This window comes from Chamaea fasciata, unplaced genomic scaffold, assembly GCF_029207755.1.
Source record: "Chamaea fasciata isolate MVZ Bird 193981 ecotype frontalis unplaced genomic scaffold, bChaFas1.0.hap1 SCAF_5, whole genome shotgun sequence".
Taxonomy (NCBI): domain Eukaryota; kingdom Metazoa; phylum Chordata; class Aves; order Passeriformes; family Sylviidae; genus Chamaea; species Chamaea fasciata.
In genome coordinates this window covers 52,854,301-52,880,337 of record NW_027094090.1, presented here as the reverse complement: position 1 = coordinate 52,880,337, position 26,037 = coordinate 52,854,301, and the positions used below count along the sequence as shown (strand labels likewise).

The 26,037-nt window shown below is 42.3% G+C and overlaps 1 protein-coding gene across 3 annotated transcripts; it reads right to left on the bottom strand.

The window, feature by feature from the left end:
• Positions 1–304: 304 nt before the first annotated feature.
• TTLL12 (tubulin tyrosine ligase like 12) lies at positions 305–24,080 on the bottom strand. 3 transcript variants are annotated; one of them, XM_066183685.1, is made up of 14 exons: positions 23,928–24,080; positions 17,456–17,628; positions 15,280–15,478; positions 13,949–14,108; positions 13,239–13,372; positions 11,644–11,720; positions 7,806–7,922; positions 7,488–7,682; positions 5,831–5,942; positions 4,891–5,042; positions 4,729–4,810; positions 4,211–4,279; positions 2,580–2,718; positions 305–819 (listed from the first exon to the last, which is right to left on the bottom strand). In XM_066183685.1, the coding sequence occupies exons 1-14, from the start codon at positions 24,045–24,047 to the stop codon at positions 668–670; spliced, it is 1,881 nt and encodes a 626-aa protein (XP_066039782.1). In that variant the 5' UTR covers positions 24,048–24,080; the 3' UTR covers positions 305–667. The 3 variants fall into 3 exon arrangements, with proteins under 3 accessions (XP_066039782.1, XP_066039781.1, XP_066039780.1); XM_066183684.1 differs by lacking the exon at positions 23,928–24,080 and adding an exon at positions 23,200–23,252; XM_066183683.1 differs by lacking the exon at positions 23,928–24,080 and adding an exon at positions 21,729–21,980.
• Positions 24,081–26,037: the final 1,957 nt, after the last annotated feature.

Below are 26,037 nucleotides of genomic sequence, written 5' to 3'. Positions count from 1 at the left end.
CTTTCATTTCTTTAGGCTTCCACATTCCTGTGCTGCTCCAAACATTGCCTCCTGCTCACTTCCTCAAAAATCTGGTTTCTTTAAGGGGCAGGCTAAGGATGACAGCCAGCAATAGAAGGTTCCTAAATGCTGTGGGGTTTGTTTCTCTTGTTTTAAACAAGAAAAATGGGAAGATCCATAAAATTTTTAGTCTCATGAACCCCATAGTTCATTGCACTGAAATACGCTGTTGTTATTATTATTATATTATTTCCCACCCACCAGAACTATTTTGATAAGAAAGGGACATACAAAGCCCAGCATGATTCAGTAAATTATAGTTTTAATGCTGATGCAAGGAACTTGTGCAATGTTTTCCAGCAAGCAAGCAATCAATCAGGCTACCTGAAAAACAAGTCCTACTCTGAGGTCTCCAATATTCAATAAACAAGACACTTTGTCAACAGACACCAATGTTTTACAGAAAGAACAAAGCAAGATGAGGACAATGCAGACAAAGGGATTATCAACACAGTATATGGTATATGCATATTCTTCTGATACAATTTTTTTTCCCCTGATGATCAGTATAGGAAAACGGTTGCATCAGCAGCTCATAGAACTGAAATATAAATCCTGCTGTTAAGCATATCTGAGAAGGAAATCGATGGAGTCACATCTCCTGCGGTTAGACAATGCTCGTCACATGGCAGTTGTCTGTTTCATCCAGAAACAGGGTGCTGAAGACATCATTAAAAAACGTAGGGTGGTATTGGCAGGCTCTGTCACAGTCAGGATTGAAGTTCACCTCCAAGATCTGAGGCTGCATAATTCTTTTCCCTGTCACGGCAAACACAAACATTGCTTAATACAAGTTCTATAGAGATCCCAAATCACTACCTGTCTTTAATCTAGAAATTACAGAAAATGATTGAGAAAAGCATGTTTTATGACCCAAACTGCCAACCCAGTAGGGTGTTTTTGTGTCAGTGGGTTGGTTTTTATTGGAGAGACCGAAGTATGTTCTACCATCATTATCCAGAGGACACTTATCCAACACATTCTGCAACTACTGTGCTAATTCAGTGCCTCCCCTGGAATGAGAATTTTCAGCCATTCAATATGATCTCCCTGAATCAGCTGTTTTGCTTGTCAGTCTCAAACATCTTCAAGAAAACTCTGCTCCTTTCACATTTCAGTATAAACCTTGCTTTCTTAAACCTCCTAGGTATTTAGCAGTCCTGTTCCTTTAACTGCAGCCACCCCCATCTGCCACTTCATGCCACTCCTAAAGGAAATCAGGAAATTTAATTTTCTCTTAAAACTTCATCAGTTCTGGATCAAATGCATTCTGTTGCAGAGAAAACCAATGGATTTTATTTCATGTCTGGTGTTGAGATTGTTAAGTAAGGGAACAACCTTCAGACAGATACGTAAATCCTGCTCTGCTTTGCACAGGAGCAACAAAACTCTTTGTCCACAGGCTGCCCACAGCTTTACAGCATTGACACTGGCACCATCTCTCATCTTCAAAAAGCAAGGGATCTGTGCAGCCTCAAGCTACTAATGTTTGAGCTGCTTTACTTCTCCCATTCAAGACACCTCTGGCACAGGTCAAAGAGTATCCAGTGTAGCATAGCAAATGTGTAGCAAACCACATTCAACCCCCTGGCTCTACCTCATCTAAGCAGCAAAGGCTCCATTTTATACCTCCTGTTTCTCAATCACTTCCCTCCATGAAAGTGACTCAGTCTTTACAGAACCAGTCCCTGCAGCAGTGGCCATGGGGCACTCACCCAACACACAACATCTAATTGCTCCACAGGCAAACCTGGGCACAGGCAATCAACTTTTCCTGTGTCTTAGAGAACCCAGTACCACAAGAACAGAGTATGCTCAGCTCTGTTCAATACTCCCTGGCAGTTCTCTTTGTGTTGGTGCCTCTGCTACTTTTTTACCTCTACAGAAAACACAGGTCTGGGTAAGGCACATTTACAGAACATTTCTGATCCTCCTAGTGAGATAAATTATTCAGTCTGGCTGGCAGATTTTGCTACCAGTCCTCCACAGCTGTCTGGAAGAAAGGCTTTAGGTAGTCATCCATGCTGTGGCACTAACATGAAGCAGCCTCACATGTTCCTGCAGACACTTGGTAACACCTGAATGTCAGCCTCGAGGACCATCAATAGCACTGAATTGGTGAATGTGATCCCTTCCCTGCTGTAGTAAGTCACTGTGCACTGAGGACACTGCTCTAAGCCTGGAAGCCACAATCAGATGTCTCTAAGGTTTACATAGAGTTGGGTATTTCAGACATTTGTTTGGGGTTTTTTGTGTGTGTGGTGGTTTGATTAGGTTCTTTTGGTCCCCCCCCCCCCATTGTTTTGCTCTCTTTTCCTCCAAACAGACAACAACAGCAGCAGGGAAGCAGCATGGCAGATGCCATCCCTGCAGATTTGCAACTTCAGGTGTCAGTGGGAGGCACAGAGCACACAGCTCACACTGCTTGAGAAACAGTACAAGTTAAAAGAGAAAAAATAGACTTCTGAAAAGGTCCACAAACATAAACAATTCAACATTCAAACAAAGGAGCATCTCACCATCTCTGCTGGTGTCCCACTTAAGCATCAAGTCAATGGCATATATTGCTCTGGATGATGGATAATCGCAGATGCCAAGAGGGGCAGGTTTAGACGAAGCAACTTGGAACAATTCAGCAAATGCCTTAAAAATACTTGCCTAATAACAGAAAAAGGTCTCTGAATGAGGAGTGAGGTTCCATAAAAGCAACACGTGTTTCTAATCACTTCATTCATGCAGTGTTTTAAAGGGTTTGTATCAATTGCACTACACAACAGATGAAAATCTGCTCAGTACTGGCCTCCAAATGTGAATTTAGACCTAATGCCAACACAGAGAAAGAACTCAGCACCTGGCAACATCCATGGACTTTTCTGGGGAGTCAATGGAATACTATGGAAACCCTGAAAATAGTGCATTTAACATTAGAATTAACCCCCTTCTCAGGCATTATGCCAAGTATCGCACTCAGGTGTAGAGGAGGGGAAAAAGAAAACTTAGGGGAGTTCTGTGAAGACCAGCAGTGCAACTGTGAAGTTCTGACTTTTTTTTCCTGCCTATTCAGTTGTATTCTAGCTTTGCTGTGTTCTGTTCTGCAATGAAAAACCTACTGTCCATTTATACCACTAAGAAGGGTGTGGGGGACATGGAGATTTTAAGAATCTACTACATAGGTATTTTGAAGAACAGTCAGCTGTCCGATCTGAAAGTGAAATAAACCAGGAAGAACACACAGATGTGAGTTTTAGCACTGAATTCATGCTGCAGTGAACCATTCCCTCTATCTTCTGTACACTGTACTACTTTGGATAACCTACAGGATGTATTTTGACATCTCTCTTTTCCTCCCTTGTAGTCTCTTCCAGACTATTTTAAACCCTGTCATACTTTGAGTATCATTAATTGGATACAAGGGTCTAGTTAAAACAAACGGGAATTAATTTATGGAAATCAAGTCACAGTTGGATAATTTATGCACTTTTGAATAAATATGCACATATAAAGGCTCAGCTATCATTCACTCTGTTTCTTTCAGCTCTTAATAAATATGGAAGAGGCAAAGAATTCAGTTTTGTGCATGTTTCTGAACCAGCTCTTCACTTTCAGCTTTTTCTTTCAAGCACGAATCACAGGAAAAATTAAAATCAATGAGAAGGCCCTCATCTGCCTTCCTGCATGTTTTATGGAACTGTAGTATTTGGAGCTTCCTTTTTACAGTCAAAAGATGCCCTGGTATCAGAGAACCATCTGTGTTCTTGTGAAAAGTCATCTGTACAAGAAGCAGGGACAGGGCTCTGGGAAGGCTGCTAACACAGAGAAGCTGGAGCAGCAGTAGGAAACTGCACTTGAGAATAGTCAGGACTGTCTGTATTGCTAAGTCAAACAATGAATTATCATAATGTGATCATGAAGTGAAGTTCTCAAATTGTAAAATACAATTCTCTAACAATCAAGTATTTGAGGGCAAATTGCACAAAGTTCTGAAGTACAGGTTAACATATGATCTCCTCTGTGAAAGTGATACACATGAATTATGTCTTCTGAGAAAAAAAAAAAATTCTAACAACCCAAGACCTTGAAAAATGTGAATAAAAAAAAAGCCCAAACAAATCACGAACATTTACATGAGAAAGATGAATTGCTGACTTACTTGTACCATTGTCCAAGGATATTCAGGATATTGTTTTTCAAACAGAGGAATAAAGTCTTCACAGTGTACCTAAAACAGTTAGTAATATCAAAGGCTGTCTTGGTCAGGAATGACAAGAGAATGGAACAACAAATATATCTGCCATTCATACAAATGCAAGTAGAGAACTAGGGAATTAAGACAGCTCCTGAATACCTTCCTTGTTCCAGGATTTCTTGTTATAAAAAAATCACTCTAAGGCTTTGACAATCACAAGCTGTGGTTTTTTATAATTCTTTTATTGTCTCTATCAATGTGGGTTCTATTCAGAATGTAGGTTTGTATTACCTTAGATAACCACAGATGACTCGAGGAAAGAGGGGAAAGAGTCGAGAAAAGCATTTGCTCAGGACTTCAGGTACTTTGAACACCGTATTGAAGCAGATGTGAAATAGGTTATTTGCTAATAGCCACAGCAAAGCATCAGAAGATTTTCTACCAACAGAAAGTCGAGGGAGTGTTTTGGGCTGCTTGCTTACCTGTTTCAATGTCACACCAGGAGCATAATTCATGACAGTGAAATGCTTCTCATAGTCATCCAAGTCATCAAGCGAGAATGCCCTAAGGAAGAGAACAACTCCTCAATGTCCAAGGTACCCAGTCCCAGCAGGGGCAGGGTGTGAGGGGAGGCGAGCACTCACCTGTTGGAGAAGCGCAGCCAGAAGACGTCGTAGCTGTAGAGCCGCAGGGGCCGGGCGGAGCGCAGCAACACCACATAGCGCACATCAAACTTCACCAGCCCCACGTCCTCGCGCTCAAACAGAACCGGATCCTCGATGTATTTGCACACCACCTACAACAGCAGTGAAACACAGCTCAGTGAAATGCCACTGTCACTGCACCTCGGTGACCTAGGGTACCCCTGCCTGCATTTCAGCTCCTCCTCAGAAAGGTGCACAAACAGACAACATTGCTTTCTGTCACACTCCGACTACAGGGTGTGCAAATAAGGAGCTCAGGATGTTCTCATTTTTAAAAATCACAGATTTCTAACTCCAGTGACCCTGTTGTTTTGCATCAATTGTGAAGCAATTCTGTGTGCATTTCTGTACCCCAGAAAACACACACAGTCCACATGTCACCAACAAATGGTGCTGAAGCGAGCTCCAGTGCTCACACACTGTAAGGTACAGGGGGTGTTGCAGGGACACTGAGGTACAGGTGGATGTTGCAGGCTCCCTGTACAAAGCTCTGTGATTCACCTCTTGTTGGCAAAGCTGGTCCTTTGTGCCACTGAGCAAAGCAATAACAATTAACCAGCAGTAATGTTTCCAAACCGATGACCAATGCTAGCTATAGCCAATGTGTTTGTCTGCTAGCCTGGGGACTGACTTTACAGCAGCACCACACTGGAGTATCCCTTATTGTGAGTGCAAGTTTTATCTTTTAAATAAGACAACATCAGACTCTGAGTTCATCACTGCAACAACTGGAGTTGACCAATTTGGAACTGAATCTATTCTGAACTGTATGCTTATGGTCAGCATATGAAATTTGAAGAAAATAAATTCCCTTGGTATTTTCAGACCTCCTTTTTCCAGCTCTGCCTTTTAAATCCTGTTCAAAGCTATGCTCTCTCACCTTTGGGGTGCTTTCCCTGTGCCTGATGATACTGTTCAGGTTGTTGGTGATGTGGGTATCCAGGCTTCTGGCCAGGTTCCAGGGTTTGCAGATCCAGTGATTGTCTTCTCCTCTGGGAGAGAAAGAGAGAGATCAACACCTCTAAGTATCCACCTCATTCATCTGGCTGAACAGCACTTGGCTTGATCCATGTCTTCTCCTGAAAAAATACTTTATAAAGCTGTGGGCTACAATGGAAGAATTAAGACATCTGCTGACAGCTGGGAGGAGTAGGTCTAAGGAATAAAGAAGAGAAAAGGCAGTGGTACCTTTCACAATTTTTTTTTTTTTCAGTTAGGGCCTAACATGATCTCAGTGTTTATCTCCTTCTAGTGCATCTGACTCCACCAAAAAGGGAAAACAACCCAACAATAGGACAGCATCACCGTGAACATGCACAAGGCATGGTGTGGAATCATTCCGCCAGGAGCCTGAAAGTATTCTGGCTGGGTATTGTGCAATTTTCCAAGTTGGTTCCCTACTGACACCTCCAAATCATTCACATTAAATAACACCAGAACTCATTTCTTTTGGAAGAAACCACACAGTGTCTCAACAGCTCACACTACAGGAAAATAAAAACACACCACCATTGTCTCACTTTCTAGCACCCAGACACCTTCATGGGCAAAATTCTTTGAGATATCCTTGAGAAAATCCAGCAACATGCTGGTCTTTCCATCTGTCTTTCCAAGTCAGGACAGGGTGATGCTTGATGTCCTTTCCTCAGCCTATTAAAGTATTATAAAGTGAGTTGAAGACTGCAGTTAACTTCTGTTAACTGTTTGAAAATTCCTACTACCCCCTTCCCATTCCCTACATACACACTGCATTCACTGTCAGTCCATGATGTCAAAAAAGAATTAAACCACCACACAGTAGGGACACACGGCAGGTGTGCTCTCTCCTGGTCAATGCCAGTCCACAACAGATTATGTATAGCAAAATAATGGCCAAATGAAACACCTGGCAGGTGTCACCATAATAATCAAGTGTCACCAAAGCAGCAACCTTTTAACCAGAATACTCCATGCCAGACAGAAGAGGTTATTCAGCAGTAGCTAATGCTCTCTTTCTATCTTATAAGAAGAAAAATTGTAGTTTCCATCCACTTCAAGGCAGCTGCAGCAGCAGAAGTGTGGATTTAAAACCCTAAAGCTCCACAATTGCTTGAGTCCAACACTAAAACTAAATTTTACTTTCATAACCTTTCAGAACACAAGTACTTTAAACATTTTCCACTCTGGCTTAAGTGCAAGGACAACTGCTACTGCCCTCTGGAAGAAAACCTCCACACTTGTGGCAAGCACATTTTGAGGCTTCGTATGTGTGTTAAACACAAGAGGCAAGATCCTGACTCAGCAAAGGACTTCAACTCAGTATTCAAATCACAGCAAAGTTTCTGGGTTTCAAACTGCACTGCTTAACTACTCTCACCTACAATAAGAACCTAAAAAGCTCCCACTTTTCAGGTAAAACTCCCCTGAATATAAATGCAGCAAGAGCTAACTCATGGTGGTGCAACAGCTGCCAAGACTGCCAAAATGTGGGCTCCTGGTCTTTGAGGACAGTGGGATCAAGACAGGACAAAACCTAAGGAAGAGGAAACACAAGTCACCTTCTTTCACGTTGCTGGAAGTAGCTGATGAACTGAGGCAATTCTGTCTGGAGGTTAAAGGTCCGAGGCAACCACCTGGGCCCATCTGGCCCTCCAGCTCGTCTAGCAATGGATGCCAGGCAGTCTTTGACAGTCAGGAGGTTCTCACATGGGAACTGGTTCACCATTACCTCAGGCTTCTCCTCACTCAGCTTCCTACAAAGCAAACAAGTGCTTGGTGAAGGGGGAAGGTAGGGCAGGCCTTTGGGAACACAGTTTTTATAGCAAAGAAATTCTTAAAGTATTATCGAGGAATAATGAGTCCTATAATTAATTAACCTATAATCTTTGAAGTGTGAGAAGTTGTAGAGGATGTCTGCTTCTCCTTCGTTGTCTGTGAATACAAAACGGGGATGTGTCAGGTTGTTGAGGACTTGCTGAATGTCTGTGAAAACCCTAGAAGAAAAAAGCACACAAAGAAAAATGTCAGTTTAGTTTCTGAAACTGATCAACTCATGCATGAACAGAAAAAAAACTTTAAAGTTTGACTTTCTACAAGACTTATGTTTTTCTCATATACACTCTCTCTGTGACAATCTCTTCTTGATTCACAGAAGCAACTTAAATTGAAGTGGGATAGATTAAAAAATTTTGAGAGATTACCTAAAAATTATCTATTTTGAGATAGATTCAAATTCCCTCTCAACCTCATTTAAAATCACACAAAACCCCAACCCAAACCTGACATTTCAGAATGTAACCAAAACCAAGGCAAGTTGTTGCATATCTTAGGAAATCTCCCTCTCAAACAGAACCAGTGATTTGGATGCTAAAATAAGCAGATAGAAACAATGGTTATTTTGATGACTTTACAGCTTAAAGTGAGGCCACTTAATTCAGAATTCAGTAGGTTGACTCAAAAAAGCATGACTGGTTTTTTAGTATCGTTTTCATGGTAAGGGAACATTTAAACAGAATAAAACACCACTAATTTTTTCCATGAGAAACTACTGTATTCTTTCACCTCTCCAGATCTATTCTTATCAGTTGTGGAACTTTCCTCTCCTCCTCCATTACTAACCGACTGGAAGATATATTCCCTTGAGAGACACTTCTCTAAAAAGATGAACTGCCGAAATAGCCCAGTCACAGGGGGAAATAAATTCTTTAAAAAGTAAAGTATGTAAGATGCTTTGCATAGCTCCATGTGTGAGATATTACAATAGTTATACTTTTTATGCTGAAGCCTATAACTGAGAGAGATGACTTCACTGCGGATGAAGGGAATCAGCCCGTTGAAAGAAGCCACCAGTCTTTCCTCACTGTTGCAACAGAACAAAATTAGTATTTCCACAGAGTCCCACTAGCATTTCTTCCTGCAATTCGTGGCTCCTCCTTGTATGGATGCACACTAGGGGAAAGTGTTATACCAAATCTGATGTACTGGATCCACTACAAGTTCTGCCAAACCCACAAGCTCCCCTAACACCCACTGGTATGGAGCAACTTTTAGTCCTTGCTGGAACAAAAGGAAATCAAAGTGGTGACCTGAAGATAAAAGGCCAATTATATATAATGCTGTAACAAAGTCCTGAAGCATCCAATATCTCCACACAAATAGGCACGAAAGAACACATGCAGCACAAGAACTACTAAAATTGAAGTTGTTCAGAAAATCCCAAACTGGTTCCTTACAAACACACCCTACAAGTCACCATCCTGCAAAGACCCAGTGCCAGAGCACTCAGGATTATGTATTTGAAGACTTGCTTAAAATGTAGCACAAAAGAAATAGGGGACCTCAGTCTAACTTTGTTAAGTGCAGGAACATCACTGTAATAATATGAAGGAGGTTAAGATTAGAGAGAAAATAAGGCCATTTCATTTGTTCTAAGGTAATACACTGATAATACCACAAAAAGATACATAGAGGTAAGAAATGCACCAAGTTCCATTCTGGCTTTGGCAGAGGGCAGGACATCTACCCTGCAATCCTGTAGCATCAGCCAAGCTATTTTGGACCTTTCAGTCCAGGATCAGTGACAGACTGAACTAATGAAGACAGCTAACCATATCTCCCCAAATGATGGGCTTTTTTTCCCCTTGTCTCACTGAAGTCCTGGTAGGGATGCTATGAAGTCTGGGATTAAAGATGACATTCAGTGAAATTATGCAAGTAAGATAAATATGTATAGAGATTACTTAATTTACTCAAAATATTTAAAGCTAAGAAGCAGTTATCAACTGAGAATCAACTACCACAGGACAGAGCTGACAAGACCAACCAAAACAAAGAGCTGTCTCATAACAGCTCTTTGGACATTTTAAAACAGTAACGGATGTAGCTGAAGAGAAACATGAAAGGGAAGATCAAAAGAAACAGAGATGATCAAGCCCAACAAAAACTGGAAAGACTTTCCTTAATAAATCCGTCTTTGAAGCATTTAGTTCTTTGATTCTTTTTTTCCATTCAGCAATCAGCACAGCTGGACAGAATTAGGCCAGCAGTTACTATGCTACAAGACCTAATTAAACCTCTAATTTTGCTATATCAAACTACTTGTACTCACTCCCCTGCTTTTCAGGATTCAGATTAAACATTTATTTCATCTTCCACTCTCTTCCTTAATTCTGCTTGGATACAAGATGCTAAGAATTTGTTCCAACTTTGCAACCATGTGCCTTGTATTTCTTCTGAATCCCCTAAAACAGCAGAAATCCACAAAGCAGAGCACAAACATTAAGAGGCTACACTCATCTACCCAGCTCCACATGTCCCCATCTGTCTGCGCAGGGCGACAGCCCTAAAACCTTCAAAGGAGGCCAAGGGCACGGGAAGGCTGCAGCTCCCACTCAGTTGTCTGGAGTCTGAGATGCTGCTCTACTTGTGGAGGAACTTCAGTAGACAGAATTCAGAGCATGAGATGGATCTTACAGCCGTCTGTCCAGATGTGAACAGGATAAAGGAAAAGAGAGGGAAATCCTTAGGTGTGCATTGATTTGGTGTGGATTAAATTCCTTAGAAGAAGAACAGGAAGAATTTGATGTTTCCCTCTCCTTCCTTGCCTAATATGAATGACATTCGTTTGAAACATAAGACACAAACTCAAGAGGTAAGCAGTGAAAAATATATCAGTGTTTCCCAACATCCTCAGTATTGCTTTCTGCCTCTATCAGAATGCATCTGCCTTTGACTCCTCTACCTGAGGACAGCAGATGAAAAATATAAACTTTTGCTTATCCTCACAGTCATGTAACCAGAGATTTCAACTACAAATGGAATCTTGACTATCACTGGGCAAGTTAACAAATGCCTCTCCACAAGAAGTGACTTTGATTTTCAGTAGTTCTTCTCAAGTAAAACTGATCAGTAACAAAACAACACAAGAAGCTGGTGTGTGAGTAAACCTACCAAATACATTTTAGTGCAACTTTACCATTTAAGCAAAATGTTTCAAGCAAGAACTGTGATCCCAGTGTCCGACTACAAACACCCCGGAGTGCAACTCACAGCACATGCTAAGCAATGGTTTGTTTTTCTGGAATAAAACCAGTAACAAGGCAGCCTGGCCATGCAGCACCACTGTTTTTGCTCAAAAAAAATCCCTTATCTTTGCAGTGTTCTTCCAGCTTTCTTCTGAAATGGTTTCACAGCATATGGTCCATTTTTGTAGCAAACACATGTCCAATTTAATACATCCCACGTTTTTATAGGACTCCTGTTTGGTAATGCCATCTGAACAAGGGGAATAGTCTGTTATATTCACACAGCACAGAGCAACCCCTATGGACATACATGCTATAATGCAGAAGGCAAGTCTTTAGTGTCTCTTCTACACTTTAAGTCATACTTGGTGAAAACAACACTGTGTAACTTACAGTGTTAAAACATGATGCAAGTTTTCTTTCATTCAGAAGGTGGCACTTATTAAAAAAAAAACAAAACAACAAACTAAATTTATTTTCTTAGAAATTCTGTAAGGGACAATTCATTCACTCTGAAGAATATATCCAACAGGAGCAACTAGTAAGTCAGAATCTTAGGCAAGTGGCTCCATATAAACACACCTTTAACTTGCCTCTGTTCTTCAGAGGTGGAAAAGGCTGTTCAGCCTGAACACACTGCAATTACTGCACATAATCCTGTTAAGAAAACATCTTGTTTGTGGATACATACTTGAAAACTTTGTCTTTGGCATAAACTGGTGGATTTATCGCTACAGGAAGTTTTTCCTTGTTTTCTGCTAGAATTGCCTAGAAAACAGAAAACCACAAAAAGTTAATTCTAGGCAGAATGAAAGAATCCATTGAACGTCTTACTGGTCTGTTCTCTTTGGTGCAAGTGAATTTCAGCCAAGTCATATTTTGACAATTCTATTATGTTGTGTAATATGCTGTTCAGAAAAAAAATCTGTACAAGAGCAGAGGCAGAAGGAAATGCTGTCAGTAAAAAGGAACAAGAAATAAGGCTTTGAGACTAGGGCACATCAACACCGCTGAAAGACCCTGAGAAACTCTTGCCTCCTAAACATTAAAAAAATCTCAAATCGCAGTCAACCATACACAGTAGAAGACAAAGTTGCTGTATTTCCAACAAAATGGAAAACTGATTATTTAGGTGTGATGCTTTGTTACAGATGACTAAAAAAGATTATAGGAGTTTGGAAGGCAATTCTGCTCCTGTGAAAAGGAACAAAATGTTTTTTGCAGTCTTCAGCAGTAACCATGCCTGCAAAGTCTCTCTCCATCCTGTACAGCCCCCCTCTGACTGATAAAAGGAAATACACTCTTGGATCATTGCTGATGCCCTGCCAAAGGAAGCAGCTCCCAGAAAATCTAGGATAGGAGAAATGTTGATGCAAAGTACACCTCTTCCAAAAATGCAAAATCCCAACCAACCAATCTGCCTTAGGTTACAAGACATAATAGCCTAGCTATTATGAGTGTACAACTTAATTTAGCAGAAGCAGGTTAACTTCATTTCTGTCTAGATACTGTGAATAAGAAGCTGGACGGAGCATTTCCAGCCTCTCAGCCATCATACAGAAACAGATAGCTGAGGTACAGATTCATCTTTAGAAGCTGTACTTTGAATGCCATTAGTAGCCAGTAGAGCATCCTCATAGGTATCAGTTTCCTCATTTTTCTAAGTGAATCTTGTGCAGACATTGTTCAGTAAAGGACATTCCAAACATTAATTTCACATCCTTAAAACATCCCAAACCTTTATTAGAAAGGAAAAAAACTGAATGAGTAGTTTGTAAGAGTGCCATCAAATTAAAAATGTCCCTGCTCCAATGTTTAATGGTTCTAAACCACAACATAGCCCAGTATCCAGTCTGAAAATGCCACTTTTCCTAAAATAGTAAAACAAATCTTTCTGTAATTCAAGACTGAACAGCAATGCTACAACAACAAATCCAATCAATAAGCCTATTAGACAATGTATCAAATATCTAACTGGAAGATGGATGTCTCAATACGAAGTACTTTGTAGTGTGCTTATAAAAAAGCTATGCAATACAGCAATAAAATATTAGAACTCATTTATGTTGCTCCAGTATTTAAACACTTAGATATCACACATAAGTGTAAGACATTTCCTGTCTCACTGTCCTTTGAATTGTCTTTTTTTTTTTTAGTTTAATGGCTGTCCTCTGAATCAGTCTTTAAGTTTTAAAAAAAGTAAAATTGGAATTTTTGCAGTGCTTTTTTAGACACCACCTCCTCTTAACAGAGATAAAATATGGAATTAACTTGTTAAAATCCTACCTGGTAATGCTCATCTGGTGGCTCTGGAGTGAAGCAGCTGACATCCAACACTTCAGCAGGCACCCAAGGTAACAAAACACATTTCCTGATCAGGCGATCCGTCTCCCCATAAGCATAATCACGAGTGACTTCATCTGCAGCAAAACCAGGAGAACCTTTAGGAACTGCCTTCCATTTCCCATTGAAAATCTTCAAATGACAGCTGTACACTCAATACCAGCACAAATTTAGTTATTTAAATGGAAAATTAGAGATAATTAAAGAAATGAGATAAAAAGAGTATTATTTAGGATGCTTATCTTCTCCACATGATGGAGGCATAGGGTGGCCCCTGATTAAGATTACAGGAATAAATCACTGGCCTGGTGTTTCCCAACTTTCAGACTCAAAGCTACAAACACAGACTGTAAGGAATTTTTTTTAAACCCCTCAGATGACTGAATTTGCAGTTTCACTAAGGCAGTGATGAAAGATTTAACTTCTCTGTCAAGAAAACAGCAACATTTTTGGACTGGTAAAAGGTGGCTATCCTAAAATATGGCAATATCAGACAGAGAGAACTTTTGTATTTGACAGTACTACAAGAATGCAGCCATTTCAGTCTTGAAACATTTGTTCTACTGTGAAATGCTCAATGGTTTTGTAAGAACTGGCCCATTTCCTATTGCAAACATGAAAGAAAAACCCCAGCTCCTCAGACACACACTTACCACCAGTTTCAAGGTCTCTCAAAGGCCAGAGAACCGTGTAGGCAATTTGTTGAGGCATATAAAACAGAGGTGCTGCTGCAAAACTCGGCTGGTCTGAATGCTGAATGCGTGATCCAAATTCATCCATGATGTACCAGACAGGAACCTTCTCCTCTGCAGTCTGTACGAATAACCAGAGGGAGTCATCTCACACACATGGACTGCAGGAAAAGCTCTGTGAGATAGAGGCGTGGGAGGCACCCCTACACCACTTCTCAGACTCCTGCTTTAGCCTCCTCTTTCTTGTGCTATTGCTATTGCCTACCAGACCCACTTTCCCTGAACCAAACCAGCTGCTTAAGAGAGCTAAACCAGCAGAAGGCTGCCTGGCAGAGTTAGATTTCCTTCAGTTTCTCTCAGAATCAATTAGCTAAAAAGTGTTTGAAGCTTAAGAGTGAAGGAGAGCAAAACTCCCACCTGCACTCAACAGAGTGTTGAGGCTACATCATCATAGTGCCCCTTACTGCAACACTCATCACAAAAAAATCCTGAATGAGGAAATAAACTATAAATTGCTTGGTAGCACTACTGTTGTCTTTTTATGGAGGCAGGAATGAAGCAGAGAGACTAGACTTGACATATTTCCTGGAAAAGTGAACAGGAGACAAGGTCAGCTACAGGTTTAATTAACTGTCTTCTGGAAAATCACTTTCCAAGTGGTAACACAGATAATTCCATTTGACTCACAAGCTATTCATGACAAATTGAGTAACAATGAGGATAGAAAAACTCAGAGACACTGTTCAGATTTCCCTTTCATTAAAGGAAAAAGTCACAATGAATCCCCTTCTCAGGGATTTTTCAGTCCTGATTCCACTGGGAGTTAAGTTTGAGCTTAATTGATAAAGATCACCAGTCCAGAGGACAACCTCAAGACCCTGAGCTAATAGGGGCAGTCCAATCATGCTTTCACTGCTCAGGGTTGGCCCTGCTCATTCTGCATAGGGCTGAGGCCAAAGGACTCACATTTCTCCTCTTGAATTCCAAAGACTCAAAAAAAATTGGAGTTCCACTGCAAACCCTACACTGGGATTTTCACCTGCTCCATGAGGGTTGTACTCCCTCAAAAATGGCATGTATGCACTTGTAGGTGTTTGAAGGCTCCAGACATGCTGGTACAGTGCTGAAGGACTACAGAGGGCAGGGTGACCAAACCTGGTGTGTCTTACCCACAGAGCCTAAAAGGAGCATTTGCTCACCTTCCAAATGGAAGGAATGCCTGTAAGTATCTTTGCTAATATTCACGCACTGGAACATCTTCACCCGAAAATTTTTAACATTTAGGGTCTTACCCCTTGAGAGAGCTGGTAGGTCTGGTTGTACTTCCACATTTCCTGCAGCACCTGCTCGATGCTGCCCTCGTCTGGGACCTCTCCATGGAAGGGGATGCCCATGAGGTTAGCCATCCTGTGCAGCAGGCCGGGCACGCGGCGCAGCTGCTGCCGCGCGTGCTCCACGCGGTACGTCCAGGCGTGGTCGACCAGGAACACGCTGCAGGAGAGTTTGGTCACACCCCGGGTTCTCACACGCACACAGCTACATGCTTGGAATAAAAGCTACTGTTTCCCTGGAGGTGGTGTGATAGCTAATCTGCTCTTAGCCACAGAGTCACTCCCAGAGCACACACTGTGGCACTGCAGGGTAGGAGCAAATTCCTGGCAGTAATTTACTCTGGTTTTGCCCTAGGAAGCTCATGGTGGATTAGTGAGCATTTTCATGAAAATGAGGAGCAAAGAAAGAATGGGCACTCAGTTTGTGGGCTTATTCCCTTTAGAAGCCAAGAACACAAATATCTTCCCTTTTAATCACTGTTAACTCTATTGCATCAACCTGATACTCTTGCCTGAAGCAGCAAAACAATACACTATTTTGAAAAATTACTTGAGGACCTTGTTAGCCACAAGGTCTGTGACATCTACTGTCATCTGTAAAGCCAGGTGGAGAAGCCTGAGCATCAGAAGCCTGTATATGCTATTAAAAGAAAATGAGCAATAAGTTTTGATTGTTTCTATTTGGTTTGGTTTTTTTCTTTGGATGCAGTGGGGTGTGTCACCAAATTATTTTTAGAAAAAAATGCATTGTTTAAAAAAAATTACAATCTAACCCAAAATAAAACCACACATATCTGTATGACTTCCCTTGACAAGTTTAACCCTTGTTTAGGGTGCAGGACTTTTAGGAAAAAAATACAGTTTTTCAAACAGAAGGGTTCCTCATGTTTTGGTTATATCATCTGACTGAACCAATAGAGAGAAAAATCTGAATTCTACTTGCTAGCGAAACCCCAAAACCACAGAAAACCCCCTCCACAACACCCATATTTCAGAAAGCTAAAAACATGTCAGCTGTCACACAGGATAAGTATGGTTGAACAATTACTGCATCCCAGATTCCACACACACATGAAACCTCATTTAATTTTAAAATTAAAGGCTCCAGAGAATGCTAAGGTCAGGCTCTTTGAAAATGTGAGCAAACAGGTGTATTGGCCTTCTGCTCCCATATTCACACGCTGGAATGCTGCAAGGAAGCCCAAGATTATCACAGGAGCTGGTTTTGAACTTGATAATTTAAGTGCATTTTCAGATTTAAAAAGGTGATGACTTAGGTTAAGGCAGGGATGTAAAGGTACATATCTATGATTCTTTGTTAGTTTTACTCATCAAGCCTAACTTAAATTTTTAGATTTTGCATGTTTACGTCAGATCTAAAAAGTACGAAAGGTCTCCCAGAAGTTTTATACAACTGAGCAGAATTGCTTTTAGATCTCCAGCAGAGATGACTTCATCTCACTGCTTTTTATTAATGTAAGACAAATACCCTGTTCTATGTTTGAAACCAATAAGAGCACAAAAAGCAGTACTACAATACAAAGTTGTTTTTCACAGAACTTTATTCTAGTTTATAGATGCCTCCTAGTCTTATATTCATGACAGATAAGTTGATTTGAAAGCAAGAGAACAGTAATCTGATACATTCAATTCTACATGCATGAACACAACCATACTCTTGAATTATGCTTTAGCCAATTGAAGGAAATGCAATAGCACACAGAATATTACGGTGAGTACCTTCTTGGCATGAGATTTGTGGAGATCACAAGTACTTCTTTAATGTTTTTTTTCCACAAGCATACAGTCTTGCAGATACAAAGGTTTGCTTTAGTTCTGAAGAAATCATTTCAAGGTTACCTTTTCCCTATTTTCTCTCTGAGTTTACTAAAATCAATTTCTAAGTATCTTCCTGCATGATTTAAAAAGAAACCACATTAAGATATTTGTGCTCCCAGTACCCTTTGCAAGGTGTGCTCCATAGCATGCATCTCTTCTCAAACATGCAGCTATGTCTGAGAGCTGGAAAAGTGGATTTCTGAATAGAATCAAACAAGTCTCAAAGCAAACTGTCACCATCATGTTAGGGTTTCACACTTCTCAAAGACTAAACACTATTTTCAAAATCACAACTCACCTATTGGGATTGGAGGCTTGAAGTCCATTCTCATTTGTTACAATAACTTTGAAACAAGGTCCATTTCCAGGATTTGGCTTCTTCAATTGTTCTTCCATTTCTTCATCAACTTCTTCCTCCTCATCCACCTCTTCTACTTGCATTATTCCGAAGTAGTCGCCAGCATCAAATACCTGAGACAGTGAGTGCACAAAATATCATGCAACTGGGTAAGGCAATACCCTGATATGCAAAATGCAACACACCTGCAGACATTTCTTCCCTGCAATCTGATAAAAATTGGCATTTTTAACTTAAGAGATGAATAAACAACAGTATTTATTCTTTCACATTTTAACAGAGCTGTTTGTTTGGGACGTTCCTTTAGTTAATATTTATAGGAAGCTTTGTTGTTTCTTTGCCACCAGCAGGTCTACTGATGATAGTCTATCAGTTTAACGCCTCATTAAGAATTTTAGAGGCTGAGAACAGAATACCTTTGCTCAACTTTTGCTAAAATCAGTATTTTAGGACCTGCAAAACTGAGTGTTACCCAGGCTCCACAACCATCCTGAAGTACATTAAGGTCCCTGAAGAAAAAGAGCTTTTCCCAATTGAGTTCTGAACCAGTTAAGAAATCTCAGCTTGTTTCCCTCTCTCTTCCTTCCCTGTAAGAGAAACTATCAGTGCTCCCTCACCTCCAGGTAAATTGGGAGATTCTTTACCCTGCTATTTATAAAGTTAAGTTTTATACACTGATCTCTACTAAGATGCTGAAAGGGGGTTGTTTACATTCTTGCCTACTCTGGATGCAACACTTCATGTAGAACACACAGAAGCGAGGGCAGTCACCACACAAGGCTCCCCTGCCAAACAGTGGGCTTGCATATCTGGCGGAACCAAGACCCTGCTGACAACTTCCAGCATTTCAAAATGAACATATGCTTTTTAGGAAGACAAAAATAGGTAAAGCCTCAAAAGACTGTTGAAATTTTTCAGAGAGAATCATTTTGCTAGAATCATTCACACGTTACCTAATAAACCATGCATGGGCAAACAAATCCTTTGCCTCAATCTAACATGACTAAAAAGTAGTGAGGGAGAAAGGTTGAAAGTGTAAACTCTGGAGTTACTGGTTCAACACTCCAAATGGTTCAACATGCAGCCTGCAATGCCACATCATTAGAAATCATTACTTCTGTATATTGACAACTTCTTAGCTGTAAAATGCCAGAGGCAGCAACAAGTTTTCATTTGTTCGGGTGAGCGTTTCTATAGGACAATTATTTTTGCTAAGCCTCAGCAGGAGGGTGAGGAAATCAACTCCACATTTGTGAAGAAAGGCCACCTAGAAAAAGCAGACAGCTGTTCAAAGAGGGAGGAAGCCAGCAGGGGAACAACAGCTACTTCTCATCTTAAGCCACAGTTCACAGAGCAGATCCAAGTGGAGAAGTATCTGAAATTCCCTTCTGTGGAACAGGGGATGGTATTTTCCTCTGGGATGGCAGAAGGCAAGGGGAGGGGGCCATGGTGGATAAAAAATCATAGAATATCTTGGGCTAGAAGGGACCTTAAAAGATCTCCTGGGTTCCATCCCTGATGCCACGGGCAGGGATGCCTTCCAGATGCTAACAATAGCTAACAGCTATTAACTGTTATTAGCTAACAGCCTCTTAGCACACAGCTTCTTAGCTAAATGCTAAGGAGATACCAACAGTATGCTGGCTAATACATACATACGCATTTTGTAGGGTAAAGAAAAGTGTTTTGCAAACAAACTTAAGAGATTAAAAACACATCTATTTAAAAAACCCCCCAAAAATCAAACACTTAGTTTCTTTCACTTCAGCAGGTATTAAAAAAGTAGTTCCAATTTATTTCTAGTTTTCCAGTTGCTAGAAGAGGGTAACATTACTCAGTGGTAACCAGTTTCATAACCTCTTGCTGTTCTAATAGTAGCTTTCAATGCTTTTTTAAAGTCTCTGCACAGTTTCCTTGAAAATTTGTAGTCACTGAAATTCATGTAGCTGCAGAGAGGTCGCTGCAAAAGGAAGAGCCCTTCCCTGTGCTCACAAGTTTTGTAAGGTTGGCTCCCAGCTAGGTGAGCTCCCTGGTCTGGTTCAGGGCACAAATGCTAATCCCAGCCCATGGCAGCCAGCAGAAGCAGCGTGCCAGGAAACATGTTCCACTCTTCCCTGAAGTGACACTTCAGTGCTCCTGCTGCTGGATCAAGGGCCATCCTCAACAACCTCATTAGCCAGCAAAGAAGCCACAGACAAGTGACTGGGACTCATTAGAAAACGAAAAGTGCAAGTGTGACACGGAGGAGTCACTTGACATGTGCTGCAGTGTGCCACTGTGCGCGTTTTCCACACTTAGCTTTTGTCTTAAGGAGCTTGTGAAAGAGGGACACTGAGATCCTGCCTTTGCTCACGACAGGCTCCACCCATTTACCAAACACCCAAAATGAATATCAAGTTCTTCCACAACACGAAGGGGAAGCACTTGGGTGTATATATATATATATATATATTTTTTTTTTTTTTTTGGTTAAATATCGTCTCAAGACTTCAAAAAATGAAGGGATTCCAAATGCCCTAAACCAAAGTTTTGGTTTGTCCCTCCAACAAATCATCAGATGCATGAGGCTGCAGCAGTTGCATTTAGCAAAAAATCTGCACTTTTAATACCTTTACAAAATTATGCTTAATGAAAAATTTCTGCAAGAGAACTTAAAACCTTGTAAAAGCGAATTGTGTGTATTCCTCACTCAAAGTAAATCACACTTCTCACAGCAGCAGCAGCTCAAGACCACCTGAATCAGTGGCTTTCTGTGAGGGTTTTGTTGTTTTTTAAGCTCATAATTGATAATACAAACAGTTCAGTAGTTCACTGATGGCTCTGGCAGAAGCACCTCGTTGTCAGTGTGGATACACAGATAGTTTTGTGTCTCCTCTCTTCCTCCCTCCCTTTGAGCTGGGCTGTCATACTGAACCTATTAACACAGCAGCACCATTAAGGGAATCTTAAGTAAGCTCCTTAAGCAAAAAAGCAGCTGGATAAGATCACACCACCAATCTGAAAATTAATCTTTGGCTTGAAGCAGAACAGGGAGAGCTCACATTAAGTATTCCACCAGAGCAACCAATAACCTCTAGACAGCAAAAGGGTACCGACACATTCCAGTGGCACAACTGCTTGCAAGCAAAACATGTTTGGGCAAAATCTCTCCCTCTTCACATTCAGGTGCAGGTCCAACCTAACCAACCCCAGCAAAGCAGAGAACTTGATACCAAAGCAGGCACATGTCATGACAATTACCACACAGGCATCTCCAGTAAAGTCTTTTAAGGCACACTGCAAACTGCTCTGAAGGCCACAGGTGACCTCTGAGCAACAGGCTGTCCTCCACTGTGCTGGAAAATAAAGTCTAGGAGTATCAGCATGCTGCATTCCTTCTAGTAATTAGTTAAAACCCTCCATTTCTAACTGTGATGAAACTCTAACCAGTCTTTTGCCAGCAACATCTGGCTACAAAAATCTCCCCGCAATACAGAGAAGCCTGTAAAAGAACTTAGTGTATGGCTGGAATAGGAAAAAAAAAAAGATTATGAATAAAATTAGATGCAGGCACTGTATTTTCCAGGCCTATAAACATAGTATACACAGTTTATCCAACAGCATAGGAAACAACCACTACACTAGAAATAGAATTTTAGCACTTACAGTGAATGATTACACATGCATATATCATATTTTTCAAGTTTCTGCCAGAAACACACAAAAAATTTCCTCCCAACATACGCTGAATGCTAAACGCAAAACGAATAAATAAAGGCAGGTTTACCAATCCAGCAGTTATACCATGTTTTCAATGAACAATCCCATTACATAATGCTCTCAGAAGGGAACCTGCTCCAGCAGATCCCAAGGTAAATAAAAACCACCCAAACCCTCCACTCCTCACAGGCTTTGGTGTACACAGTGGAGGGAGGGTGCATTCACTCTGTATGTTGAAACATGTGTGAGAATGTTGGAAAACAGCTGCTTGGGCTGGGTTTGAGAGGTACTGATGCAAGAGGTATTTTTATCTGTTATTACGGATGCAAATTTTTCAAGTTCTATGCTAGAAAGTTTTAATCTTTGCAGCAGGTAAGGACAAATGAAAAATTCCTCCCATTTCACACATGTAACAAGGAAACTCATCCCCTGCTCTACGCTGCACTGGGTTTTTGCCCCCTGAGTTATACTTTATTACCTAGATTCCCAAAACCAGTCCACCCCTTCCCCTCACCTCCTTTTCTTTCTTTACTGCTGCTCCTCCAGCCATTCTGCATGGTCCAGTTCTAAGTAAGGTCCTATAGCTCTGTCTCTACCTCCTCAAGAGGTTATTCCAGCCCACAGCACTCCTCTCAGGAACTTTTCCTGGACATCCCAATCTTCTCAATATCCTTTCACCCTTCTTCTGGACAAAAACCAGAAGCTGCAGCAGTAGAGACAAGCACTCTCAGCAGCTTGCTTTGTATTCCAAAGCTCACTGAAATAATTCTCTTTTATTACACACACTGAGACATTTAGTACAGAAGAGCCTGCTCAGCCACCTCAGCAAGTAAAATGAAGCAGCAGGAGCAGCCTGTTGCCTTAGGGCACATGCTTTCTTCCTTCTGCCTTTCCTCATCCCAGCCTCTGTAAAAACATCAGCACCACGGGTCTCTTCTCACTCTATTGTCTTCTCAAGGGTGGTACACCCTCCCAGCAACGCTGGTAACAAGCCAGGATCTCAGCCACAGGTGACAAATCTCAAGCCTGCATTAGGTCACAGCACAGATTCACTTTGCTACCTCCAGCTTCATACTGGCACATGGAAACACAACAGCTCCCAACTTCGGGTTTCCTTGGCAGCTTTAGACTGCCTTCTGTTCCATCCTCTTCCAGGACATCCTTTCTCATACCTTCCTACTCAGGCAGAGCAGCAGAAATTCCTGCTCCAAGACCCTTGTGTGAATACTTACTGAGGAGGGTGTAATTCCACAAGGAGTTTGTGACTGGGCCTATGCTTGAGATAATGTAGATTTATCTTCTCTGTAATAAACACGTATTCCTGTTATTAACAGTACCACACAACAGACTGAAAGCACCACGAACATATTCAGACCCTTCTGACTATAAACACTGATATCATGACTTGCAATGCTTTTCTCCTGTCCCTACTTTGAAGCTGAGATGGGGAAAAGAAGCACTCAGACAATTAGAAATTACTTAAACATGGGTGTTAAACTGCAACTCCCTCACCACCTTCCCTACCATCCTATACTACCCGTTGAAACTTCTCACCTCATCTCACTCATTTCTTCACTGCTTATCCTGCCTTAAAGCAAACTACCACTAGTTGCCTTCTCCCCTCATCAGATCTCTTTCTCTCCGCAGGACTAGAAGTTCACCTCATTCATATTTTCTTCTCCAGGTCGACTCCTCCTGACTCCCTCAAACACTCTCAACTCTCCAGACTAATAGTTTCGGGTTGTGCGTCTTTCCTGCCTCAGTTCTTTGTTCGTTTACTCCCACAAATCAAAGACAGCTTTCCTCATCACTGAGGCTGGGCTGCAGATGCGCAAACTGAAAAAAAAATTTCTAAATACAACCCGTGCCTTTGCAATCTGTTTAAAATCACTCCTTCCATTGACTTTGTTTTTCTTCCCTTTCTCATCAAAAAGCTCCAGGAAGCAAGCGGATGATTGCTACGAGAGTGAAAAGGGATACTCCACCCTGGAGCGTGCCCCTGCCTCCATGCTCTCCTCAGTTCAGGCCCAGGGATCGGCTTCACCTGAGAAAAGCTGCCCAAGCCAAGTAACTCAGGCACACATGAGATGAGCCGGCTGGGCTCCGCACACTTACAAACGACTGAGGGCACGGCAGATCTGTGTGGAAGTGAACTGGAAAAAAAAATTAAAAATCAGGTAAAAGCCAATCCAAACCATAATGGATTAAGATAAGACAACATCTCGAGTCTAACGCTACTACTGTTGCTATTTTTCTTAATTCTCCTTGGCATAAAAAGCTGAAGGGTTGAGGACACTGTCCAGAATTTGGCTGGGACGGAGTTAATATTTTTTCTTACTAGCTGGTAAAGCGTTGTGTTATTTTTGTTTAATCACTGTATCTCTAGCTACCAGGACTTCCAAACGCTTCCAAAAACTTCACGCCGACAACAAAAAGACGAAATCAGATATGCACAATACACCTGACGTCTTTTCCAGCGCCGAGCTGCAGTTTCGGCACCACAACCCGCACCCTGCCTTTCCCACTGTCCCCTGCTCAGCGACAGCGTGACCCTCCTCTCCCCGCAGGCCTGGAGGGGCTGCCCTCAGCACGGCTCTCCGCTCGCCCCATGCCGGGGCCGCCCCCTCAGCGCCGCTCGGCCCCGGCTGCCCTCGGGGGCCGCTCCCTCAGCGCCGTTCTCCCGAGCGGAGCCGCCCCAGCGCCGCTCGCCCACCTCTCCGCGCAGCTTGCGGCTCAGGCTCTCCCAGTATTGCGTGGGGACCCGCGACGCGCGGAGCGCGGCCCCGTGCAGGGCCACGAAGGCCGCCAGGTCGCCGTCGCCCTCTCCCGCCATGGCCGGGCCGGAACGCGGCGGGCGGGGCCGAGGGCGGGCGGGGCGGCGGCAGCGGCGCTCGGGGCGTTCCCGGAGCCGGAGGGGCCCGGCCCCGGGGCGGCGCGGGGGTCGCGGGTGCCGGGAGCGCGGCGTTGGCGCCGCACGCCCCCGAGGAGAAGGGGCCTGAGGGGGCTTCAGTCTGCTGGGCAGATGCGGGTTGTGCTTCTCTTTTGTTCTTCTCCTGCCCTTGAGCTTTAATAAAATTCGCAGCATTCGTGGTGCAGTGCTGGCCACAAGATTTTTTTTTTAATTTATTTATTTTTCAGATGTTATGGGGACTCTTCTGGAAGGCCCCAGCCATGGCCCCTGAAGTGGGTTACGAGTGGGCTGTGAGGCGTGGCAGGCACTGACTGCCGGCCACAGCAGCGGGAATTGCTCTAAATTGTGGTTCTCAGGACAAACATCCAGTGTCATTCATTTATTAAAGTAAAGCTGCTTTATTTTGAACGTTGACAAGGGAATTTTAACATGTGGGCCTGTCTTAAATGTCTGCCAGTACAAGAGGGAGGTGTGTTTTTTTGCAAGTTCCTGTAGCAGAGTGCTGGCTTCCCAGTTCTTCCCTTGGATGGTTTAGAAGATTTCTAAGAAAATCTTCCTTCAAAGATTTTTTTGGGGGAATAGCCTAAACCAGTTTAACCTGAGGCTTTTAAAACAATACTGGTAGCTTTGGTCTCGCCTCAGGTACGGTTATAAAGCCCAAGAGTGAAGCCAGGTGTCCGACACTGCTCAGAGCACAGGTCAGGGCTTTGCTATGCTCGCTGCTGCTGCTGGGAGAACCCACATCGCTCCCTCTGCGGATTATCTGCTCCACAGACTGTGGAAATTCCTTTTTCTGCCAGCCCATCCCCAAATCAAGGATTCAACTTCAGCGCTGCTTGGGCTGGCAGCGCAGCAGTGTGCTGGGAGGGGCGTCCCATAGCCCTGGAAATAGTCAAGTTCAACAAACAGGATTTTAGGATCTAGTAGCTGGTCAAGAAAACTTCACATTCAGAGACTACAGTCAATGGAGAACCTGCATTGTTGAAGAAATACCTCTTTGCTCTCTGCCCTGTCTAGCGTTGTTGGCCTGGTGTCCTCTGTAACTACCCAAGAGTAGCAACAATCCCTTTCTCCACATAATCACAGAACTATTCAGGAGGAAGGTCCATAAATTAAAAGGCTCCAATAGGTTGGCTGGGTAGAGAGAGAGAATAAAAGGAGATTATAAGTGGTGCCTACGTGTTGTAACTATACGTCACCACTCAGCAGCTGAGGATCTAACTCAAATCTCCAGGTTGGATATCTGAATAGTAAATGCAGGCAAATTTTCCTCTTTGCCTGAGACTGTCTGCCTCACCATGTGCTGTGTTCCCACATTTCCTCAGCATAATGGCTCCACTAGGATGTCTCTCAGGAGACTTCTCTGATTAAAAAGCAGATCAAAAAATAGTTGGATTTCCAGTGTTCCTTGACTGTGCTCCCACCCTGCTACCCTGAGCTTGAGCACATATTTTGCTAATATTGTGGTTTGGGAAAAGAGGATGGCTGTGATGTTGATCTTGCCCTAGTAGTGTAAAATGTGGAGATTTGACCATGTACTAGTAGTCCTCCTGGGGACTTGCTTACTGAAAAGGCCACACTTCCCTCACTTCTGTCTGTGTCATGTTGTGTAGTTAACTCAAATCTTTTACTCACCTTATTAAAAAAAAAAAAAAAAAATCAATCCTTTTTCCTTAAACAGACCACAGAGGAAAAGTTTGGGGTGTCTTCATGTCTTTGTTCAGTGGTGCCACAGTGATCACGCCCTGTCCAGAGGCAAGAGGAATGTGATCTTGTTCGAACATGAGATTTACATAATTCTTTTTCACACCAAGTGTAGGCAGCTGCCTTCTCACTGCTTGTTTGTACTTCCACCTCACTTTGGGTGGGAGTTGTGGCTGCTGGCTGGCTGGCCGTGGTTCCAGGCTGTTTG